The sequence below is a fragment of the Bacillus rossius genome, chromosome 1 (genome assembly GCF_032445375.1).
Source record: "Bacillus rossius redtenbacheri isolate Brsri chromosome 1, Brsri_v3, whole genome shotgun sequence".
NCBI classification, from domain to species: domain Eukaryota; kingdom Metazoa; phylum Arthropoda; class Insecta; order Phasmatodea; family Bacillidae; genus Bacillus; species Bacillus rossius.
The window spans coordinates 137,467,931-137,489,835 of record NC_086330.1 but is presented as its reverse complement, the minus strand read 5'-3'; the positions used below and the strand labels follow the sequence as shown (position 1 = coordinate 137,489,835).

Here is a 21,905-nt window from a genome sequence, read left to right as displayed (position 1 = left end):
GAAATTGACTTTTCTTTGAGCCAGTGTACCATTGTTTGTTGACAATGTGCCTTTATTTTCGTTTTTAACAACCCTTGGGAACGCTATCGTAGTCAGACAACGAGCCGAAATTTGCGAGACCACTTGCTAATTTGAAAAAGGAATGATCGAATGAATTAGTTTTTCGTCGACCTCGGAGTTCGTTACAGATGCCGAAGGGGTTTAACGGTGAGGCAGGACCAGATATGGATTGCGTTGGTGTGAAAATAAAACTGGAGTTCTCCAATAAAACGCACTGTCTGACGGTCTGTAATCAAATCCGGGGTTCAGATCGCTTGAGATTTCTCAATGTTTTCTGTCTGCGAACAATATCAAACAAACAGTCTATGACATAATTCTAGAACCAAATTATGTGTATATATTTTTAGAAGAGTTATAATACCGTAAATGAGTGTTTTCATTTGCATATTTTTGACTGAGATGTAATCAGTTTAACTGATTAGTGTGGGGACCTCCCATTTTTGTCCATTTTTTTCTCACGCTACGGTTTCAGATCGAGTTGCCACGATGGACTCTTATTCTAGAGTACCTGGGTTCGAATCCTGAGTTTTACCTCCGTAGTCACTCGGGGGAAATACTAGAATCGGTTTCTCTCAATAGGTAGGTTCCTTCCTCGATTGCCTTGCATTGTGCTCGTTATATGCGCCCGGCTGTAATGATTCCACTGCCAGTTAGGCGGGTGATAAGAGCGACGCTTGCTGGTGCTGCTATCGCGGTATCGTCTTTAAGCGAAAGGCTGTGGATTGGCGTGCAGTATTCTCGTCGTGCATTCGGCAATTGTAATATTTGAGTTTTGACCATAACATTATATGGCGGTGAAATGAATAATAATTTTTAGTTCTTTCAAGAATTTATACCGGATGTTTCACGTCTAAAAATTGTTCTGAAAACACGCGTTTTAGCCATTTTCACTCTGCTATAAACACGGTTTTAAAGCAAAATACGAAAACAGAACTACATATACTGTATGGGCTCGTAGGAATCAATAGACGCCAGCTTGGTTTTATCAGTATTTAGGCCATAACGATTTCAAAATTTGGTTCGTTAAAAAATTATATTTAATTTAGTGCAGGACTTTGCTTTAATAGTGACTGCCTGCTACAAACAGTTTCTCCTGTGAAGTCACCATCAACGTATAGTGTTGTATTCATTTTGTTACAGTATTTGAAAATCTCTTGTGTGATCTCTGTTTCAACCAGGACAAATGTGCAATATTAAACGGTGAATATTTGTTATAAACTGAAAACTGTTGAGACAAATGTGACGTGTGTCAGCACAATGGTGTGGTTTGTTCGCGAGCTCAGGCGTGGAAACCACGGCGTAGCTTATCCGCCGGGTTCGGCCGGCGACTGCGCCGGAGGTGCTCGCCCTGTCGAGGTCGGAGAAGCCGAGCCGGTTTGTGATAAAAGAGTCGAGGCTGCCATTAGTCCCCGCCCGCACGAGGCCGCGGTCGATAGCCATCGCGATACGACTTATGCCCGCGCAACATTGACACAGTGCTGTCGCTAGGATTGGCTAGGCTAGGGGAAGTGGGGCGCATGGGATATGCGGCCTGGTTTCATTAGGGAAGGGTGGCGGCGACGGCCACGGACAAAAGGGGCAGGGAAAAATATTAACGGATACCGCGAGTGGAAATGTACAGACATGTCACAAAAAACCTTTTTCTGTCGCTGGTAATTTATTTATTTTTTAATTTCAGAAATACATTTTGGTAAATGCAGTGTAAACCATAAATTTCAAAATAACTAGACGGTCTAGGCCTTTATGCATGCAGTAAGTGCAAATTTTTAACCTGAAACATTATTTCGTGTTTTTTCGGTATACGTTCATCGTCCCCATTTATGAGTTTGATTTTGTAAGTGCAAGCGGGCCCTCACTGTGAGAGGTTTTTAAATTCCAGTCTCTGCTCCCCCCCCCCCCTTTTTTTTTCTTCTCACTCATCCCATTTTATTCGCTCATGCAACATTGAAGCTGATGTATAATAATTTTTTTATTGTGATTTTTAACGATTTTTTAATTTAAATTTATAAAACTGATTAATTTGACTCATACAACATTACAATGTTCAGGTTATAATTTTATAATTTCTTTTTGAAATGAAGGCGTGAGTACTGACGTGTTTCACTGCATAATTTTTTTTTAACACAATACATTTTAAATCTGTAAATTTTTTAATCTTCATTGTGATGAGCTTTCAGGTTTTCATTATCTTAAACGTTATGTGTGTGTGATTCAACTGCTAATATTCCATGAAAAGATTTTCAGGAAGAAGCGACGATTAGTTCAATGTATACCTTATTTTTTGTATTAATTTTTCCATTATTTAGACAACTGGTTTGAGCTGATATCAGTTTTTGAGGATATGGCATAGGTAACACTTTAAGAAAAAAATTAAAAATTTTGGTACGGCAGTGTTTGGTAGTTCGGTTACGTCTGTTACAGCTAATCTGAGAACTTTAGATATGATCATATTTCCAGCATGCCTGTTTACAAATGTACAAATTTTAACTTAACATACCTTTTCTATCACCTGTTCCAACTAATAATAATAATATTAATAATAATAATATATTTCTACACATAGTTCAAGTTTTTAAGTCGTACGTTTAGCTTAAAAAAAACGTAGCAAGGATTTAAAAGTATGCTTAAATGGATTAGTTTGATAAATGTGCTTACTTTGACATCCTTGATGGTGGCGATGATGTCCGTGGTGAAGGTGGTGTTGGCGAGAGACGGCTTGTTCTTCACGCTGGGGAAGATGACGTTCCTGTTGCGGGGCGTGGAGCGGCCCGACGCCGCGCCGGCGGCGGTGCTACTGCTGGGCGGCGCCGTGTTGCCTGGCGTCGTGAAGAGCGTGACGGGCGGCGGCGTCGCCTCCGTGGCCGTCGCCGCCTCGTCCTCGGGGAACCTCGCGTTCACGTCGAACTCGACGAGTCGGTCGATGGTGGGGTCGAGCAGCAGCTCCGCGGGCACCGGCCGCTGCGCCATCGCGACCACCGCCTCCTCGTCCTGCTGTTTCTTGAGGCGGCGCTCCACCAGGTCCAGGTTGGCGATGATCTTGTTCGCCTTGGCGCGCAGGTCCGCGTGCACGTCGCTGATCGCGCGTTCCTGCCGCTGCGTCTGCGTCAGCAGCTCGTCCGACTTGGGCACCAGGTCGTCGACGGAGCTCTTGGTGCCCACCACCACGTCCCACACCTCGTCCATCTTCTCCGACACGCTCAGGATGGGGTGCATCTTCTGCACCAGCTTGTCCAGCTTGCTGGAGGGCGACCGGGTCGGCGGCAGAGGGGTCGTCGTCGTCGTCGAGGAGCTCCTGTTCCTGAAGGGCTGCGGCACCGTGGTGTCCGTGTCCTGCTCCACCACCGCCTCGTGCACCTCCGACACCAGGCTCAGCACCTTGCCGAGGCTCTCGGTCACCAGGCTCGTGTGGAACTGCAGCTTCCTGTCCACGCTGCCCGTCGCGGAGCGCAGGCCGTCCAGCTCGCTGGACACGCGGCTCATCAGCTCGGCGTTCAGCACCTTCGCGATGTCCACCGCGCTCATGCTGATGGGCTTCTTCTCGCTCGCCTCGGCGTTGATGTCGTCCGCGGGCAGGAAGTTGGTGTCCAGCTGGTTCTTGAGGCCGGCCAGCTTGGAGTCGATGTCCGTGACCTTCTGGTCGAGCGACACGAGCCGCATGTCCAGGCTGTTGTCGAGCGGCGCCGAGCCCGCCGCCGCGCTGTCCGCCAGCGGTTCTTCCTGGCGGAACAGCTTCAGGTCGATGCTCTGCAGCTGGTCGATGACGGCGTCCGTCTTGCCGATGTTGTCGGCGACGCGCGAGTCGAGCGTCTCGACGCGCCGCATCAGGTGCTCCACCGCCTTGTCCAGGTTGTCGATCCTCTGCAACTTCGACTCCAGCGTCGACACGATCACCTCGAACACGTTGAACAGGTACTGCTCCCTGGAACAAGCACAGCATGACGTCACACACCCTGCCGAACCAGCAGTCACGGTGACAGTTTCCTGCATACGATTTTCAACTATACATGACACCGATAGAAAGGATTGTTTACCTGAACAATATTTTTCTTTGTCTATGTTGATCAAATATATATATACAGTCGATTTAAACAAATATATTTAATTAGGTGTAATTTAAATTTGGATAGGTCATAAAATAATTGGTCACAGAAACTAAGATATAGTTCGCCATACATAAACAATTATTTGTTTGTATCGAATCGAGTATTCTTTGAAACTCTAGATATTTATGAAGACATAGTTCGAAAATGGAATCATGGAAGCAAAGTTTTATGCATTTCCCAACTGTGGAAACACAGGAAGTAAACATATTTTGAGTGACCATGGCGTTATTAGTCAAGTAAAATTTTTAATTATTTTTTATATTTACCTGACATTAAACAAATATTAGATAACGTATTTGATTTATCTGGGGCAAGAATGAATGGAAATAATATGTAATGATTATTCAGTATGGGGAAAAAGGTGTGTATCGGTTTTGAAAGGCTAATAAAAAACAAGGATCAACTTACAGAAAAAAGGTTTATTTTATTGAAATCAGTATAATTTACATAGCCATTTTTTTTATAAAGTTCTGAAAATCATATTAAGAAGTTGTTGGCTATCAGCAGCGATCATTAATGAATGTGATTTCGGAACTCTTAGGCTGCTTTTCGGCACATTTCGAGGGTATAGCGGCCACTTCCTCCCAAATTTGCATCTTAATTCTTTCAAGGTGCGAAGAAGATGTTTGAAAACATTTTCCTTGAGGTAATCCCACTGGGAGAAGTCACAAACGCTCCTATCCGGTCTGCGCGGGCTCCGGATTTAAGCGTGTGACTTCTTGATATGATATTCAGAACTGAATAAAAAAATGGGAATATATACTGATTCCAATAAAATAAACCTCATTTCTGTAAGTTGCTCCTTTTTTTTTAAATAGCCTTTCAAAACCGATAACACACCTTTTTTTACCCATTCTGTATAATGAAACATCCATTATGAAATGCGATAGTTCAAAAATAATAAATCCTGAAAAAGCAACAACCTTACTTGGAGTTAAAACTGGTTCGTGTTAGCGGCTTCTTGTTGCTAAGGGCGCAGGTATTATCACGCGAGTGTTACGTGCACACTTCATTCTACCAACTTCCTTTCATTTCTTTGGGAAACGTGGCGGACGTTACTGTGAGTCGTTTGGTTTTCTCTGGGCACTCGCGTTTCTCACACCCAATGCTTCGCCAATTCTCCGTTCTCATTTTATCCACCAAACGGATTAAATCCTTTCCTTGTATTTTTATTTAATTTTTAATATACTAGTATAATTAAAATGTGTTGCCATGCATTATTGTAAATTTGTTTTAAAATATATTTCTGTTTGTTTTACATTATAGTAAAAAATTTACTAAAACAAAGTTATCGTCAGAAACCCTCTGTCAGTGTGTAAAAAAAAAATAATTAATCGTCTGTAGGGACCCCAAGATTAACGAGACTTGAAGCCCTACTTAATTTAGTCGTCCTTCCATACCTTCACCTTTCAGCTCATTATAATTTTGTTTTAGCGTCAATTAAATGTGACTTCTCCCGCTTATTACGAAGGGATAGGGGAGGGTAGGGGCGGAACCTGCAACGGACTTTTTTCAATATCATGAACATAACCACTAAAAAGTCTACATGTAGAACAATGTTTCACGTAAATATTTAATGATGGTTAATTTATGTGCATAGTAATGCACGTTTAAATGTCTTTTTCATTGGATCATGGGTTGTTTAACACGTCCCGAAGGACATGAAACCAATAATGCAATGACAAAGTTCCCACGATCTAAACCACATGGGATGCGAACAGACGGTAATACGTGGAAGCAACTTATTATCAAAACATATTGACTTGTTGGTTAACAAGTGTGTGACTATCTTGGTGGCAAAAAACGCAAAATACGCTTTGTAGACAGGGCCTGCACAACCAGGTCTGCCACTCTAGGCAAAAGTCACATTTGCCGCCCCTCCCATGACTAAGATGACTCTTTTTTTGCCGCCCGTAATATGTTACCGCTCTAGGCGGTCGCCTAATCGCCTAATGGGTTCGCCGGCCCTGATTGTAGGTGAAATCATAAAATATAATGTCTTCGTCATTAAAATTAATGGCATAGACTATCGCAGTAGAAGAGTATTTGGAACAATCATATCCACGCCTACTGATAGAAACTTGTTGTGCAAAGTTTTGCACGTGTGTGTGATTTTGATGGCTTCGATTTTCGTCACAAAATTCTAATTCAGTTACGTACTGCCGTTGCATTGTCCGCTCGAGGAACATGGGTGGAAAACAGGATATGTTGGCGACCATTTCCTCAATTTCAAATTCAAAGCTAAATAAATTTTAGTTTTGACGTGACAACGTCCAATAAATCGATGAACGCCGGCTGCACGCACGAAAAAGTGTCCTGTAACGCACATTGTCCCACTACGATGTGTCCCGTTACGCTCATTGTACGCTTGCGCCGCATCTCTCTTCCACTCGATTGGAACAACCATCGATTTGACTTTTCAATCATGTTTTCGTCGTTTGAATTATTAATATTATGTAATTTAACGATCGTACACCGATTTTCAGCACAATCGGTACGGTTATTTAAAAGTAATGTTGAATTTTCAAATACGTTTTTGTACGAACAATGGTGTTTTACAGTTACACATAATAATTCAAATTACACCCGGGATCTTTTGCACAATGTTAAAAAAATTACTGTAACACATTATAAATAAGTTTGGTGTATTTAGGATGCGTATTGTTATAAAATCGTACTATAAAAACGAAATAATATTATTCCCCTACGGTGCTGTCATCTACGGTGACGGACGCGAACCGGACGAATCGCGCTATCTAGCCGCTTCCGCGGCAACCAGGCACTCGTTAATACACATTTTCCTTTGTTTATCGCGAGGGGCGTTATTATTAATGAATTATAAATAACATTTTGTGCCCGGGGCCACAATTGCATATCATTTTGAGCACTGGAAGACATAAAATCGTAAAATATTCTCGACGAATTTTAATCTAGACCCCAGCGCATCACGAGCGTCTGGGTTGGAGATTAAAGCTGAAATTCTTTCTTAAACTTACTAATACTTATTTTATTAACTGCAAGGATATTTTTATTAAATTCTACGTTTAATTTCACGACGAACAAACTTCGTCGTTAAATGTGTAATTGCGAAAAAGCGTAAAACATTCTCGACGATCTTGAAGTTAAATAGCAAACATGTATAAAAGTTATAGTTAAAATAATCTCTTCGTTAAAGTAATAAACATATTTGAATTAATGAGTGCAAATAAAAGTAAATTTATCAATTAAATTGTAGATTTTATTTCACTCCTTCTTTGTATCCATACAAAATAGTGATAATTCAATAAAAATGATTCAATTTTATTCATAAAAGTTTGCAATCATTTCATCAATGTTTTGTTATGACGTCACGTTAAACTATCGTCCGTAAACCGACTTTACAGACAACCAATTTTGTTTATTTGTTCGTGTACCTATTAACTCTTTTTAATCCATTCAAACTAAATTAGTTGTTAGACAGCAGCTATATATATATGCTGTCTGAGAAGTTGTGGAACTTAAAATCAAGCAAAGTTTTTTTTATTGTTACTTTCCGTTTCCCAAGAAATAATGTTCATTAAATGTAAGCAGGTAAATTCGTGCGAATAGCAGTAATTCGCTGTTTTAATAAGTACTGTGTGTTTAATTACTGTGTTATTAGCGATAATTAACATTCTCGACTTAAACGTTTAAGCAAACACGACACGTTTCCACATTTAAGTAAAGCGTCAATTATGCACAAAAAGGCTGGTGATTACTATGAACATTTGTCAACAAGTGTAATGGTAGCTAGGTTGTTAAAGCACTGTCGTCAATATAGTGAATTTTTTTATAATGTTCCTTTAAATGTTTGTATTTTTTACTAACATTTTCTGTTATTGGAAACATTGCTACAATTATTTTAACCAGTTTGTAACCGTTAACTCGGTTTCACGCCAAGTTGAATTTTCAATTTTCTCGTCATTACTTTTATTTTAGGGTTAAAACTGAAATTTCAACACGATACCTCCCTTGCATTTGATATATCGCACAAGTATTTTTTAACATATATTTACAATGTGTATTAATGGATGTAACGTTATCATAATTATTATCATTTGCGCGACGTTTTACAATCTTCATACTACACTAAGGAAATGTATGTTGAAAATATTTGTTACCAACAGAAAATAGTTTGAAGGAATCGTGTTTAAAATTTAGAAATAGTAATGACGAGAATATTAAAGCTATCACTATGGCATGTAAGACTTAGTGTTTTTTTTTTGTGGACTGATTAGTTGTTTTTATAACATAGTCTTAAATGAATTTTGAGTTAGTATAAAGTCCGTTTACTTATTATTTGGCTAATTTTTAGTTTTATACGTGGTAAAAGTAATTTAGTTTCATTTCAAAAGTATATATCCAAATCACGTCCTAGAAAATTGCAATAATGTATCGGTGCAGAATTGCATCCGGGCAAACTTTATCAAACTTATAAACTTTATGTGTGTTTCGTGAGGCGTGGGGAAAACATTAATATGTGATGATCATGATCGTAGACTGACTAAGGCCACTTAAGTGATACTTAAAATTCTCTTGCGTCGTCGAAGTTGCGCGCTCTTCCCTATAAAGTTTTTTTTCCTTAATTTTTTCTTTGATTACACTTTTACACGCGGAAAGGTTTTATGGGAGTGGTGAAGTGCAACCATCATTTTGAATTTGGAACATTGTCGAACATTAGTCAGAACACCAAACATTTGGACAACACAAACATACAAATATAATTTTAAATAATATATTCGTTTGTATGTTGTCATGTTCTGTAATGAAAAACGTCGAATATTAATTTTTCGTCAAGTGTCCGATACGTGGTTTTTCTGATCAGATAGGATACGTTTTTGTTTTCTAGATAAATCGTAATTGCTAGTTTCTCGCCTTTCTTAAAGAGAAAATATTTATTAATTATTGTGCACTTTATTTGAAACATGCCTAAATCAGGATGAATTATATACCTACATTTGCTCACATTTTTTTAATAGCATATAACATTTAAAAACGGACTAATGTTTCGGCGCTGGGAGTACGAGTATAAAAATTCGTGCCCGGCGGGTATCGAATCCTCACATTATGTCCTAACGTTTTTTTCTTCAGGCAATCGGTTTTTTTTTTGTTTCGACAGGCCGCTCCTGTGTTCTTGCTGCCGCAAACACGTTTAGGAGCTCATCAAATATGCCCGAGAATTGAAATAATCGTCGCATATCAAATTAACGTCGTAAAGGTGTGCGACACGAGATTGTTGGCCGCCGGCTGTGTATAGCGTGTAGAATTTTACAGCGTGTTCAGTTTGTCTCACGAGGGGGAATAAAAAAAAAAGAAATATTAAACGAGATCTCCATTCGTGGTTGCTGCTTCTCGGTGGGATTTCAATTCCTCAGCCTCAGCCCCAGCCCCAGCCCCTTCCCTCCCCCCTCTTTGTTCCTTTTACTTCTTTTCCTTAACAATCTCCGTCGCCTGCTCCAGTAAAGGAGTGGCGGCCGTCTAGAATATTAAATAAAGTTCTGCTTTGGTGTGTCTAGCTGTTTATTATACGGCTAGCACGCAAAGTCGACCATGTTTGCCGCTGACGTCTCAATTATGCTGCCTAGGAACTAACGACTACGTCTGGAGATTACTGTCCAAATATTGAATACTGATGATGCCGGTACGAAAAATGCTAGCGTTTATTTTGTCTCTCGATACCTCACACTTCAATCAACACGGTTGAAAAATGTTACCTATAACTTACGAAGGACGCTGGTTAAAGATCATCCAGGGATCTTCGTAAATCAACACATATCATAGTAATTTACGGGCACAGATCGTTATGCTATGAACGCGAACTCAGATGAGTCAGCTCGGAGTGTTGAGAAAACCATCGAAAACATATAATGTCTAGGGGCAGGCCATTTTTCGCAAAACATTCTGAGCACCCCTTAGACTGAAATATGGTATACATGCATCAGCTGTTTCTTCCTGCAACATGGGAATCTGCTAGATTCCCTTGTTTGCCGGGCCGTTCAGGACGCGTTGCTTCCGCGCTGAATTATTGTGATTATTATGTTGACAGCAGGCATGTACTTGATAGAAACTCGACCAATCACGAAACACTGACAATGCTACAGTGTTTAAATTCTCAGTTAGTCTCAACATGTTTTCACGAAAAACGTTCAAGCACTGCCGAAGACACATTTTGCCTCCTTTGCCCATTATCGAAAAATTAGACTGAAGTAGTTTAAAAAACGCGAATTGTTAAAATTTTGTGTAAGTGGCTTTATTATATTACATGGTTTGGTAGATATCTCCACCCCCTTTATTTTTTATTTTAACCCAAGGTTATGTTTCTTTAGATAATTTGTGGTATAGTACATGGTGTCCATAAGATAATATCCCAGTTTCAGTGGTATATTATAACTGTTTAATTTGGACTATTCACAACAAATTATACATCAAATTGAAGGTAAACTAACCTAGTTTTTTTATTACAAAAGTTATACGGCACACATTCAACTTAAAAGTCCAATTCTTCCCACATATTGGTTAACACATCTGAAGAAATGGAACCAATAGCCTCTTCAATTGTTTTTCTCAACTCTGGCAAATCGTTAGGTAGCGGCAGAACTTAGACACGATCATTTATAAAGCCCCAAAGGAAAAAATCGCGTGGCGTTCTGTCAGTGGAACGTGGAGGTCAGCGAAAAATAGCTCTGTCGTCTCAACCATTACGACCAATCCAACGGTCAGGGACTTCGACGTTCAAATTGGGAGGGACTCCATCCTGTTGCCAAATAAAGTGTACAGGTTCACCCTTTGCTAATTTGGGGAAGAGCCATTCTTTCGTGCAAGCGAGAAAACAACAAATCAGTATCCGCGCATGTTTGAGTTACTCTTGAATTGTGTACTTGAACCAATACTCTACATCGCAATTAAATTTTATAACTGGGACATTTTGTTGTGGACATGCTGTATTAAAGATTGTACGGATGCCAGGCGAAGCGCATGGTTTGCTGGTTGGTCGTGAGCGTGTGTGCGGGCGAACTGACGGCCCAGGCAGTCCGCCGGGAGCCGCGCTAGTCCGGGTGGCTGCGCGCAGGAGACGGTGCGCTCAACCACGACAATTTCACAACTCAAGTTCAAGTTGTAAAACGAAGGATTGGGATAATTTTTTTACCATTTATTATAAGTGTAAGTAGCCGTTAGCGTCTATGATAATTCTCCAGTTTTTTTTAAATATGCTCAACTAAGTCATCTAAACTGCTTACATATCAAACTCCTAAGTACTGCATGTTTTAAACTTTATTGTTATGTGTAATGAAAGTATACTTCTGATATAAAACAAAATTTTTACAAAAGAATGAATGTAACGTAGTGGTAGCCTATACATTTGTTGTATTTTCCCAAGTCCATTTGTATAAAAGAAAAATACCTGCCATCTCAGATAAAACAAATTATTTCTGCAATTCAGTTGACGTACTGACTTGGTCAACGGTCCTTTGGCCAGTGTTGAGTTTCATGGTTTAATGTGTATCTCTGCACGTAGAGATAGAGAATTACTGAGAGTAAGAAAATGTAAGTGGCTTTGTGTTTGTTTTACGCGATTTCTACGAAGTAGTTAGTAATTTTACTTCTTTAGATAAAAAAATCCCCGATATATTGTTGGAATATTTATGACCAAGTTCTGTGGACTCACAACACGCGGCGTCTGTTCCTTATTATTATGCATGTTACCACTAGCGATAGACCAATTTCGGTTTTCTCGAATTCGAATCCCAAAGAGTACCTCGAGTATACCCCTCGAATCCGAATCTAGGTCGCAAAGGTCAAAAATTAAAATAATACACGAGAAACAAAAATGTTGACTATGGTGTTGAAATATTCAACTCTTTAAATGTTTGTTTCACAAAATAAGTTTCTGAAATTTAAAAAAATGTTGTAATTTTATTTATATAATTAAATATTAAATTACAATGTCTCGGGAAATGGTAACTGGATAGGCATGCAGATATAATTTACCTAGTAACCTTTATTTTTTTTACTTTATTTTAACTAATACTTTTCTTTAATTATTGTCCTTGAGTATCGAATCCTTCGAATACTAAGACAGAGTGTCCATAGACCAGGAAAAGTCAGCGAAGTTGAAACAAGTCAGGGAAAACCTGGAAAAGTCGGGGATTTTTTGATGGGTCAGGAAATTTTTTGAGATAAGCTTGTTTCGGCTTTGTAATGGTTTCTTGAATGGCCTTTCTTTATAAAAACGGGATTTAGCTGTATCATGTTCAAAATTGTGTGATCATATTCATCCAATAATCCACGCAGAATTTTTAAAAATGTTTCTTTAAAAGCATTGTCGCGGCTTATTCAAAACTTGACAACGCTGCAAGGCAATGCTGCATAAATAAAGTTCCTTCAAGCTCCAATGTTAGTTAACCTGCTGTTTGTTAAATGAAAACAGACATCTTAATGTGGTTTGAAAGTGCATATAGGCCTATTTGTGAAAAAAGACGTTGCAATGATTACCGAAGGTTTGCGGTTGCGATTATCTATGGCGGTTGAAAACCTCTAAAATGAAAACAAAATTGATAATAAAATGGGAAATCATGTTGTGGGAAGTCGGCGTATACATGACTGGAGGAAAAAAACCGAAATTTGTGGCCGAACTTTTAATGGCGCTTCACTGCAGTAAACGAAACATCTTCGGTCGGCACGGTACTCATTATTTTTCATTCATGACAATTTTTTTCTCTCTCTACAAGTTAAACATATCATTCACAGTTAATTCATAAATAAAATACGTTCTACCTAATATCTGAAGAGACGTGTATTTACAATTTGCTTCAAGAATTTTAAGGGAAGTTTTGAAACTTTTAACAGTATTCTTACGGCAAAAATATAGTGCGAAAAAATAACTTGTAGACTTCTACAGTGGTACCGAGAATGATATATTATTTTTACAGGAAACCTTTAAGACATGTTATAATTTGGAATGACTTGATGTAAGCTTTTGGACATACGCCATTGCTAAAGCACATGTATGTCTGTAGAAGAAAACTACTAAAAACACAAAAGACAAAAACACAAATTAAGCAAACAATTGTTGTTGTCAACAGGATATAAACACCACATGATATTCCATAACAGGAATATGGTCAACAAACAAAGAAAAACAAAGAAAATGGACTAACAGAACGAAAAAACCCCCACAAATGATGACAGCACAAAAATATTGAACCCAAAAAAATTCAGCACAACAGCACCAGAAGCTTACATCAAGTTATGCACTCCCATTGCACAAATCTTTCAAAGATAATATAATTTGGAATGATTATGCAAGCCCGGAATAAAAAAAATTATAGAAAGTTTTAATATGATTCTAAGGTGTATGTTTAAGTTTGGTGTTAGGCTTATTCTCATCAAATTCTTTTGGTTATGGTCTGAATATCAGGGGTGCGAGGCTTATTGGGGTAATTCGAAAGAAGAGCCACTTTACTGTAAAAAAAATATTAGAAATTCTATGTTTTACAATTATTCTTTAAGAAGGTGTTGTGATACAAGTGGTGAGGTTAGGTTACATATTACAGATACTGTGGTATTATGAAAATGATCAGTTAGGTTAGCTACATTAAAAATCCTGAGATATTATTTGAATTATTGGAAATACCAATATTATATGTAGCTTTCTTAAACCAACCAAACATCTTCACTATTTTATAGAGTTTTTAATGAAGATAACTAACAGTTAACATAATTTAAAAGTAAATCTAAAGTAAGATACCTAACCTAAACAACCATCCACACTATTTAGTGTTTTTAATGAAGCTAACGTAACCACTAACCAACCATTCTCACAATTTCACTCTTGTTTAATGTACCTAACATAACCATTCTTTAAAATGGTTAGTTAAGGGTAAACTACTTGCAGGATCACAGTGCCATCTTGGATAATAATTAGAACATATGCCAGAAGTAAAATAAATAAGCATTTTGGAATTTTTATTATAATTTTTGCGATAAAGTGGCTCTTCTTTAGAATTTCTGCGTCTTATTTTACTAACTTAATTGTCTGCTACAATTTATTTGGGTTACTTACATAATCTCTTAATGTTTTTTACTCTCGGTGAGTTTTGTAAATGGATAAGAACTAGAAATACATATTATTACATCTATATTGCTCTACCATGAATAAAATTAAGTTCATTTTCATTTACTTATTTGTCTGTTAAATATTTGCAATTTAAAAAAACGCTGGTTAATTTTTAAAAGTGAAGTAGCCTAAAAGTGTGATATAAGGGGCAGGGAAATTTTTTATCTGGTCAGGGAAAATCTGAAAAAGTCAGGGAATTTCATTTGAGATTTTGTGTGGCCACCCTGTAAGAATTTGATAGTATTTGAGTATTTGGGTATTTGATTGACCAACTCCTAGGTACCTACCACGCTTGGAAACGCACAAATGCGTGATGTACTATTCCGAGAACAGTGAACACGTGATTATGTATAGTTATTTGCTTCGTATCGTACCGCAATCAAATGCCAGCCTAAAATGTCGCGTGCTGGAAGGACATGTTTTTGCTTTCTACTCGCTCTCCAATCTACCGCAGATTACTTTACGCGTAATTCGTCATGTGTTTTGCAATGGACAATAAGTACATGTCAGGAGCAAATACTGGACGGATGAAGTAATTCATGTCGGGTGGGGTAAAGCACTTCGTCGTTAGCCCAATGCAATTATGTAGGCTACGGACGAGAAAGATTGATAATGATCATGTGCCGAAATGTACTGTGATGTTTCGAAAAGTTTTTGAAAGCGACTTTGAAAGGCGCACACGTTCGTCAACGTCCCAGCCAGCTCGTAAGACAACTTTTACCCATCCAGGATGGTGACGTCAGATGTTTCCCTTCTCGTTGTGGCACTTATTGTCATAACATCGGGGCGTATGTATATTTATATATAATGCAAAACTTAAACATTTAAGCCACGTCTGTGGTTGTTTCCATGTAATCCTTTGTTGAAACAAGTTAGCCTGACAGAACCATCACGTCATGACAAGCTACATAAAATAACTATTTCGTTGCTCTGTACGGAACTGAGGCGTTCGTAAGGCGAGCAGCAGCGACAAGAAGGAAGATCGAGCGAGCGAGCGAGCGAGAAGCGTAGGATAATCTCCCAGTATGACTTCGGGAGAGAGAAAGCGGAGTGCGTAATAAGCCGCTTACGATTGTGTGGTTAAGTGATGCTTACGTCTTCAGCGCTAGCGTCGTCGTAACATAGTAAGTACAGTTGGTTCGCAGTTTATTGAACTTATCGGAAGCCTTTCTTGTGGCTCTGTCTCGCTCTCCATGTTAATTTTCCCCCCAATTGCATATTTTTATTAAGGAATATTTTGTAAATAAAATCATAGAAGCAAATTTTTATCTGTTACCCAATTGTGTAAACCAAAAAATTGAGCAAAGAATGTAGTTTGGTCTTTAGATAATCAGTTATAACTTTTTTATCTACTCGATATTGAGAATGTAATTGCACTGTGTTGAAGGACTCAAATTGTTAATGTATGATAGATAGAAGACAGTACAAAATGATGTCTTGGGAAAGAGGGGGGGGGGGGGGGGGCTGGTTTAAAGGCTAATTAAACTTAACTCTTTCTTCTTATTTGTATGCGTACAATTACTTGTAAAAAATATTGTAATTATGAAATGTGAAATTAAATCTTAATGTTTTTATATCAACAAAAATAAAATTATGACTTACCAATAATTTATTTTAAAATGGTGGGGAGTTAATAGAAGAGAGTTTATAGAAGATAGAAGGGGCTTACTATGTCACCAGTAGGTACTTATCATACTTATCATACTTATCATACCCAAATATATATATATATATTTTTCAAATTGTACGTGCAGTATGGGAATAGGTGATGTATTATGTAATGTTATTTCGTTTAAAAAAAAAAAAAACTTTAGGTCTATTTTGCACCAGCTTTTCCCAAGCATTCGTAATAATTTCTTAAGGTTATTTCTATTTAAAATATGACTGGAACCAATTTTTAAGGAAATAATTATTTTCATATTTTATGTAACTCATTTCGCACGAGCAACCGTGCCTAAAAAAATTGAGAAAATTCGGTTTTTTTTTTCGCTTATTAACGGGGGTGCTGGTCCGCCCCTCAAGCGTAGTTGGGGAGGGGGTGGGGAGGCACCTCTTATAAAATAATTTAGGAGGGTTCGATTATGAAGTGTAAACCGGGGCATGATTTGATTTCATTGTGCATTCGAGATGATATAAGCATATTTGAATAGACAAAATTCAACTCAACAATTCCTGACTCGCGCCTGTTCTAGTTGACAAGGTGCTTGTACAAGTAGCTTGAACGGATTCACGGCACAAAGTTTTTTTGGTACTTTTACAAAGGATTCCTTTGGAAACTAGTTTCCAAGAAATAGTTTTTAATACTACAATAAAAATATTGTAACTTTGTACAACACGTGGCTATGGCTATTTTTGTTTATATGAAATACGTTTTTCGAGATAATACCGAACATTTCTTACGAAAATTAACCCATAATTTTATATTTATTGATGTTTCATTCAGACATAAATTTCTAAACCATAGAAATTATAATTGAATATACAAAAACAAAACAATAACAAATGGGGCGTGGCTGTGTCATGGACACGGCCGTGTGTTGTACGTGAATACGTGTACTTAACAGGTAATATTTTCTATACATAATATAAAATACGCTACTTATTATTTTACACAATATATATTCACTGTAAATATTTTACACTAATTTTTTATAGGTATATGCAATTGATAGATTTTGACGAGAGATGATGATTGAAACGAACGTCGTAGCTTCTCCGAGTCAAGTTATACTAAATGTAAATCTCTAAACGCAGCAAAATGACCTCAAAATGGCGGCGCTTCCCCCTCCACCGCGCGCGATGCGTCACAGTCCTCACTTAGCGTAACGAATTCTTATCCTTTAGCTATCCAGTGGTGTATTTAAAATTTGGATGGAGATGATAGATATGTAGCTGCAACACCAAACTATCCCCCGATTTTGTTATCATTCGTTTTTTTGAATTGCATCCCACTATGGAAGCAATTTTAAAGACTTATTCGCGTCAAAAAAACCAGTTCCATTTACAAGAACAAAATCACAGCGCGAGCAGGACCCGCGGGCGACCCCCCACGAGGCACTCGGCCGCTCGCGGGATCGTCGGCCCGCCAATCACGTGACCGAGCGCGGCTCCCGAGCGGCAGCCGGCGATGACCGGGACCATTAGCAAGTCAGGTCGGCGCCTGTAATCCGAAAATTAGGAGTCTAGCCTCGGTATGCATAGCTTGGCTTCGACATCGCGTCTTCTCATAGCATCAACATAATTTAATACAAGTTGACTCTCAAAAATGTCTTCGTTTCTTAATTAATCAGAAATTTCGCAGAGCTCAACAAAATATACCATGTATCGCTGGCATATTTTTTTGGCTTATTTTGTCGTGGAGTAAACAGTTTGCTTTTAATATTTTTGGATGTCGAAACTTTGATACAAACAGATTTTATATTATATGAAGGGTGTCTGTTCACGTAAAGCATTCATGAATATATTTGGAGGTCGGAATGTTAGTACTGTTTACTTATTTATATTTCAAACTGTTTGTTTTTTGGAGAGTGAAAATGCCTAAAAACGCTTGTATTCACAATAATGTTAGGACGTGAAACATCTGGTAAATGGGACTAGCATTACACCTTTTATTTTCATTTCTCTGTATTATAATATTATGTTTACAGCCCAAATATCGTAGTTGCCGTATGCACGACGAAAATACTGTGTGCGATAGTGCGTCTCATCCTTTGATTGCAGTGTGCATTTAAATGGTCATTTATTTTCTCTTTCCAATGCATGGTTTCTGCTATTAGTTCTGTTATGGTTTCGGTGTGCTCTGTTGCCAGATATTCATCAGAGAGCTAAACCGTTTTAGACACGACTTTGTAATGTAATAAATATTGTTACGACCTATGTTGGGAGTACTGGGCTCGTAAGGGACAGCCCAATTCAGTTTTCCAATTAAGTTTGATTAATTACTAATATTTACATTACTAATAAATAATTCTACTTAAAATGTCCAATTACCAATCACTGGCCCTTAAAATTGTTTATTCGTAAGTCGCTCAATGTCTGTCAAGTTCCACAGTCCGCACTCCTCACTGGAGCCAGGCTCTACAGTGGTTCGCCCCTTACCACGCGCCTGTCCACACAGTCTAGCGCCACTCAGTCGCACTCTCGATCCCGTCACTCCGCGTCGCGCCAATCTCGAGGGGGTCTCTCACCCTCTTCGCCGATGTCGCACTTCCCTTCACTCGCGGAACTCTCCGAACTCTCGGAACTCGCTCTGAACTGTGGCGGAACTCTTGCGGCACTCGTCGCGGGACTCCCGCGGAGGCCGGCGTCGCTGCTTAAGTACTTGGGGTGCCCTTCTCGAACCGACGAGAGCGGTTGTGACATGTCGCGTCATCCCGGGCCGACCCGACTCCCGAAAAGTCCAGAAAGAGCGGCGCTCGTTCACATCACTCCGTGCGGCGGCCCCAGGAATTCCCAAGGCCGCTCAGCGATATATAACAGTGCTGGATGCGGAGGGGAAGGGGGGGTAGCGACGACCCTTGTAATCCACAAGGCGTGCGTGGCATGTCTTACGTCAGTGGACGGCACGTGACCCGAGCGTAACGCCAGTAGCCGTGCAGGGCCGCCAGCCAGCTCAGAACCTGGCACCGTGGTCTGGTCTCTCGCGTTCGTAACAATATTTATTAATTCGTAACAATATTATTGTATTTATAAATGAATAAAATATTGTAATTTGTAAGTTAAAATTTGTAATCATAATTTTTGAAATAATATTTTTCCTGGTGCATTTTATTAAGAGAATCTGATATTGATTTTTATGCATATTGAGTCGTAATTAAAATACGCAATCTTGGTTTCAAATGTATTTGTAAACAATTTTTATAATGTTCAATAGTATTATTTTCCTTATTTTTGAGCAAAGTACATATAATTTAATGGCATACAACAATATTTGTAATTTAACAAGCTGGATGGTTGAAATCTGGCAACAGTGGTCCAAGCGTGAGACGGAGTTGGAGCAGATACCAGCGAGCGAGGCACCCCTTGACGAGGTGTCCGCCCGCGCACGACCTGACGCGCAGATCGCCGGCTCGTGAGGGGCCGGCGGGGAACACGGGAACGGCAACCCTCGCGCGAAGGACGCGCCATCCATCAGGCTTGTCGGGCGGCCGCGGGTGATTGATGTGCGGCCGGAAGAACCCCACCTGGTCGCTGTTCGCGTTTCTCACATGCTCACGTGAGTCATCGCGCTGTCGTTCCACGGATATTCTATCAACGTATGGGGAGGGACAGGAATTGAAAGACGCTCGTAACTATTTTAAATCGTTTAATTTTCAAAATTTGACTTCGTTTAAGGGGGATTAGGCGTCGCTATCGTGAACTTTAAAATAGTTTGATACCGCTTGCAAAAAAATCATCCGTGATAATTTTTTCTTTCTTTACGTGGCATATGACTTAGTCTTGGCTACATCTTGAAGTAAACATTAGTGAACTGTTGTTGATTATCATGACATTTGTAATCGCCCGCGTGAAATAACTAGTTATTTCCTCGCGGCGCTTACAGAGGAGAGCCTGTTAGAAAATATGTGGTTACAACAAGGAATAGTAGGTCCTATATATATGATTTATGCGTTGACATTCTAAAATGGGCTAAACAGTTTAAAATTAGAATTATTAAATAAATATGAAAATTCTAAGATGGCGGGTCATAATCTGCGCACGCCTGAAGTTAAGAGTGATTGGCTGCTACAAACAGTTTCCCTTGTGAAGTCATTGGCGTTAAGTAGGTACTGCATTTATTTTGTGAATGATTGTATTGAAATGATCCTGTAAACATACAATTTTTTCATTGCCTTTAAATTATTTGCCGTGCCGTAAGAATTTGTTACGGAATATAAAATGCTGGGCCTAATACGAAGTACTTCGGTTCCTATTAATATACTACTAATAAACTAAACTACATTTTCTCCGAAGTACCATAGGCTACCCAACCATTTACCGGTACTTTTCTCACAAATATTGGATGAATATTGGGTTGTGAAACTAATAACTTTGAAAGTTCTTTTAACGACACATTTTGGACCGTAACCATGCCGGATTTGCGATTTTGCCGAATGATCGAGTGCCGGTATGGTTTAAACGGAAAAATTAATGCTCTGTTCAGTGATATTCAAAACAAGTTGTTATGAGCTGCAGTATAACTGTACACTGGAAAAAAAATACGAACGTCGAACGACTCGATCGGTGTCGGATTTCGGAATGTGCCGAACCGAAAAATGCTGGATTAAATAGCGCATCCTGTATGTTCCTAAAGTTACCTTTCAGAAAAGTACACTCTTTCGAGGGAGGTACTATAGATAGTTGGCGAGTAGAGTAACAATTCATTAAACTATACATCGTATAAAATATTTACCACACACATGCTTGGCAAATGCCCTATGTTTTTATTTTTATCATAAACAAATAGGCCCTAGGAGAAATGCCATGATGCGTGATAAATATATTCACGGTTTGTTATGTCGTTTATTTTAATTATAACCATTTTGATTTGGTTGACATTGGACATTCAAGTAAACGATGTGTGACCCCCACCTGCTTGTCAAACCACTATTTGAGCCGCAGGCTTATATTTAATACATTATTTGATATGGTTTATGTTATCACTAAACTTGGATGTTAAATTGGTAAATGATTCATCGGTAATTGCTGTAATGTGTAATTTGTTAGTATGTAATTTGATGTTTGATTTCTAGATACCTATAACTTATATTACGTTGTTTATATCTCATGGTTCTGTGTAAGAGAAGGTGTAGGTACACGCCTAAACTGCGTCAAACTAAGTATATATATGTAAACAGTGTAGAGAGGTGTTGATGACGGGCCGACGATGCTGTCCAGACGGACGTGAAAGTCTTGCTTCCCCTCGGCGGGGCTGGGAGAAGGATTGTCTCGGGTAATTGCAGAGTCCGGCAGGGAGCCATTGTTGTTTCGGCGATACGCCCTTGGTCCGCTGACCCGACCCAACGCGGGGCACAATCGCCGCTCGCCCTCCGCGGGACCGCGGGCTGGTTCGTTGACCGCGGGGCTTCTCCCCCTCGCGGCCTCCACTCCGCACGTTGCAGTTGGCAGTAAGATATTTATTTCATCAGTAGGTACTCTGCATACCTACCGTCAGTCCATAGCATTTATATTCATAACCCTTATAGGCCATATAGCCTGTTGGGTTTTTGTTTTCAAGTTGAAAATAACTTTAAGACATCTAAGTTTTGCCAATCACCACCACACTCATTCCTTGTTTGAGAATGTATTGATACTTTTAATGTTTTTATTTCTACAAATGATTCTGTTTGTTCACTTTATCTTTATTTTTAATTTTAAGTCAAATGTTTTCTTTTTTGGTAGAAATTTTCTTTGATGAATAATTTCGTTGGACTAGTAACGGAAACTTGTGAATACATAACATTGTTATTTACGTTAGCTTTTAATGACGTTCGTGATACCAACATGCGACCAAAAATGTTCAGATTATCTGAGTAAGCCTATATCGCAAGGAGGCAAGAATATCTTTATTTTGCAGATGGTTTTTCTTACTTTAAAAAAATTACTTACAAATTTATTACTAGTTCTTA

The 21,905-nt window shown here is 38.9% G+C and overlaps 2 protein-coding genes across 2 annotated transcripts in view; one reads left to right on the top strand and one right to left on the bottom strand.

Annotated features, from left to right (window-relative positions):
* The window catches only part of LOC134546197 (microtubule-associated protein futsch-like), an 843,281-nt gene that overhangs the window by 149,620 nt on the left and 671,756 nt on the right, over positions 1-21,905 (top strand). The gene's annotated exons all lie outside the window — the stretch shown is intronic.
* The window catches only part of LOC134546199 (angiopoietin-4), a 386,489-nt gene that overhangs the window by 92,627 nt on the left and 271,957 nt on the right, over positions 1-21,905 (bottom strand). The window contains exon 2 of the mRNA XM_063388805.1: positions 2,716-3,979. Within this exon, the coding sequence (XP_063244875.1) occupies positions 2,716-3,979 (1,264 nt within the window). The remainder of the gene's footprint in view (positions 1-2,715; positions 3,980-21,905) is intronic.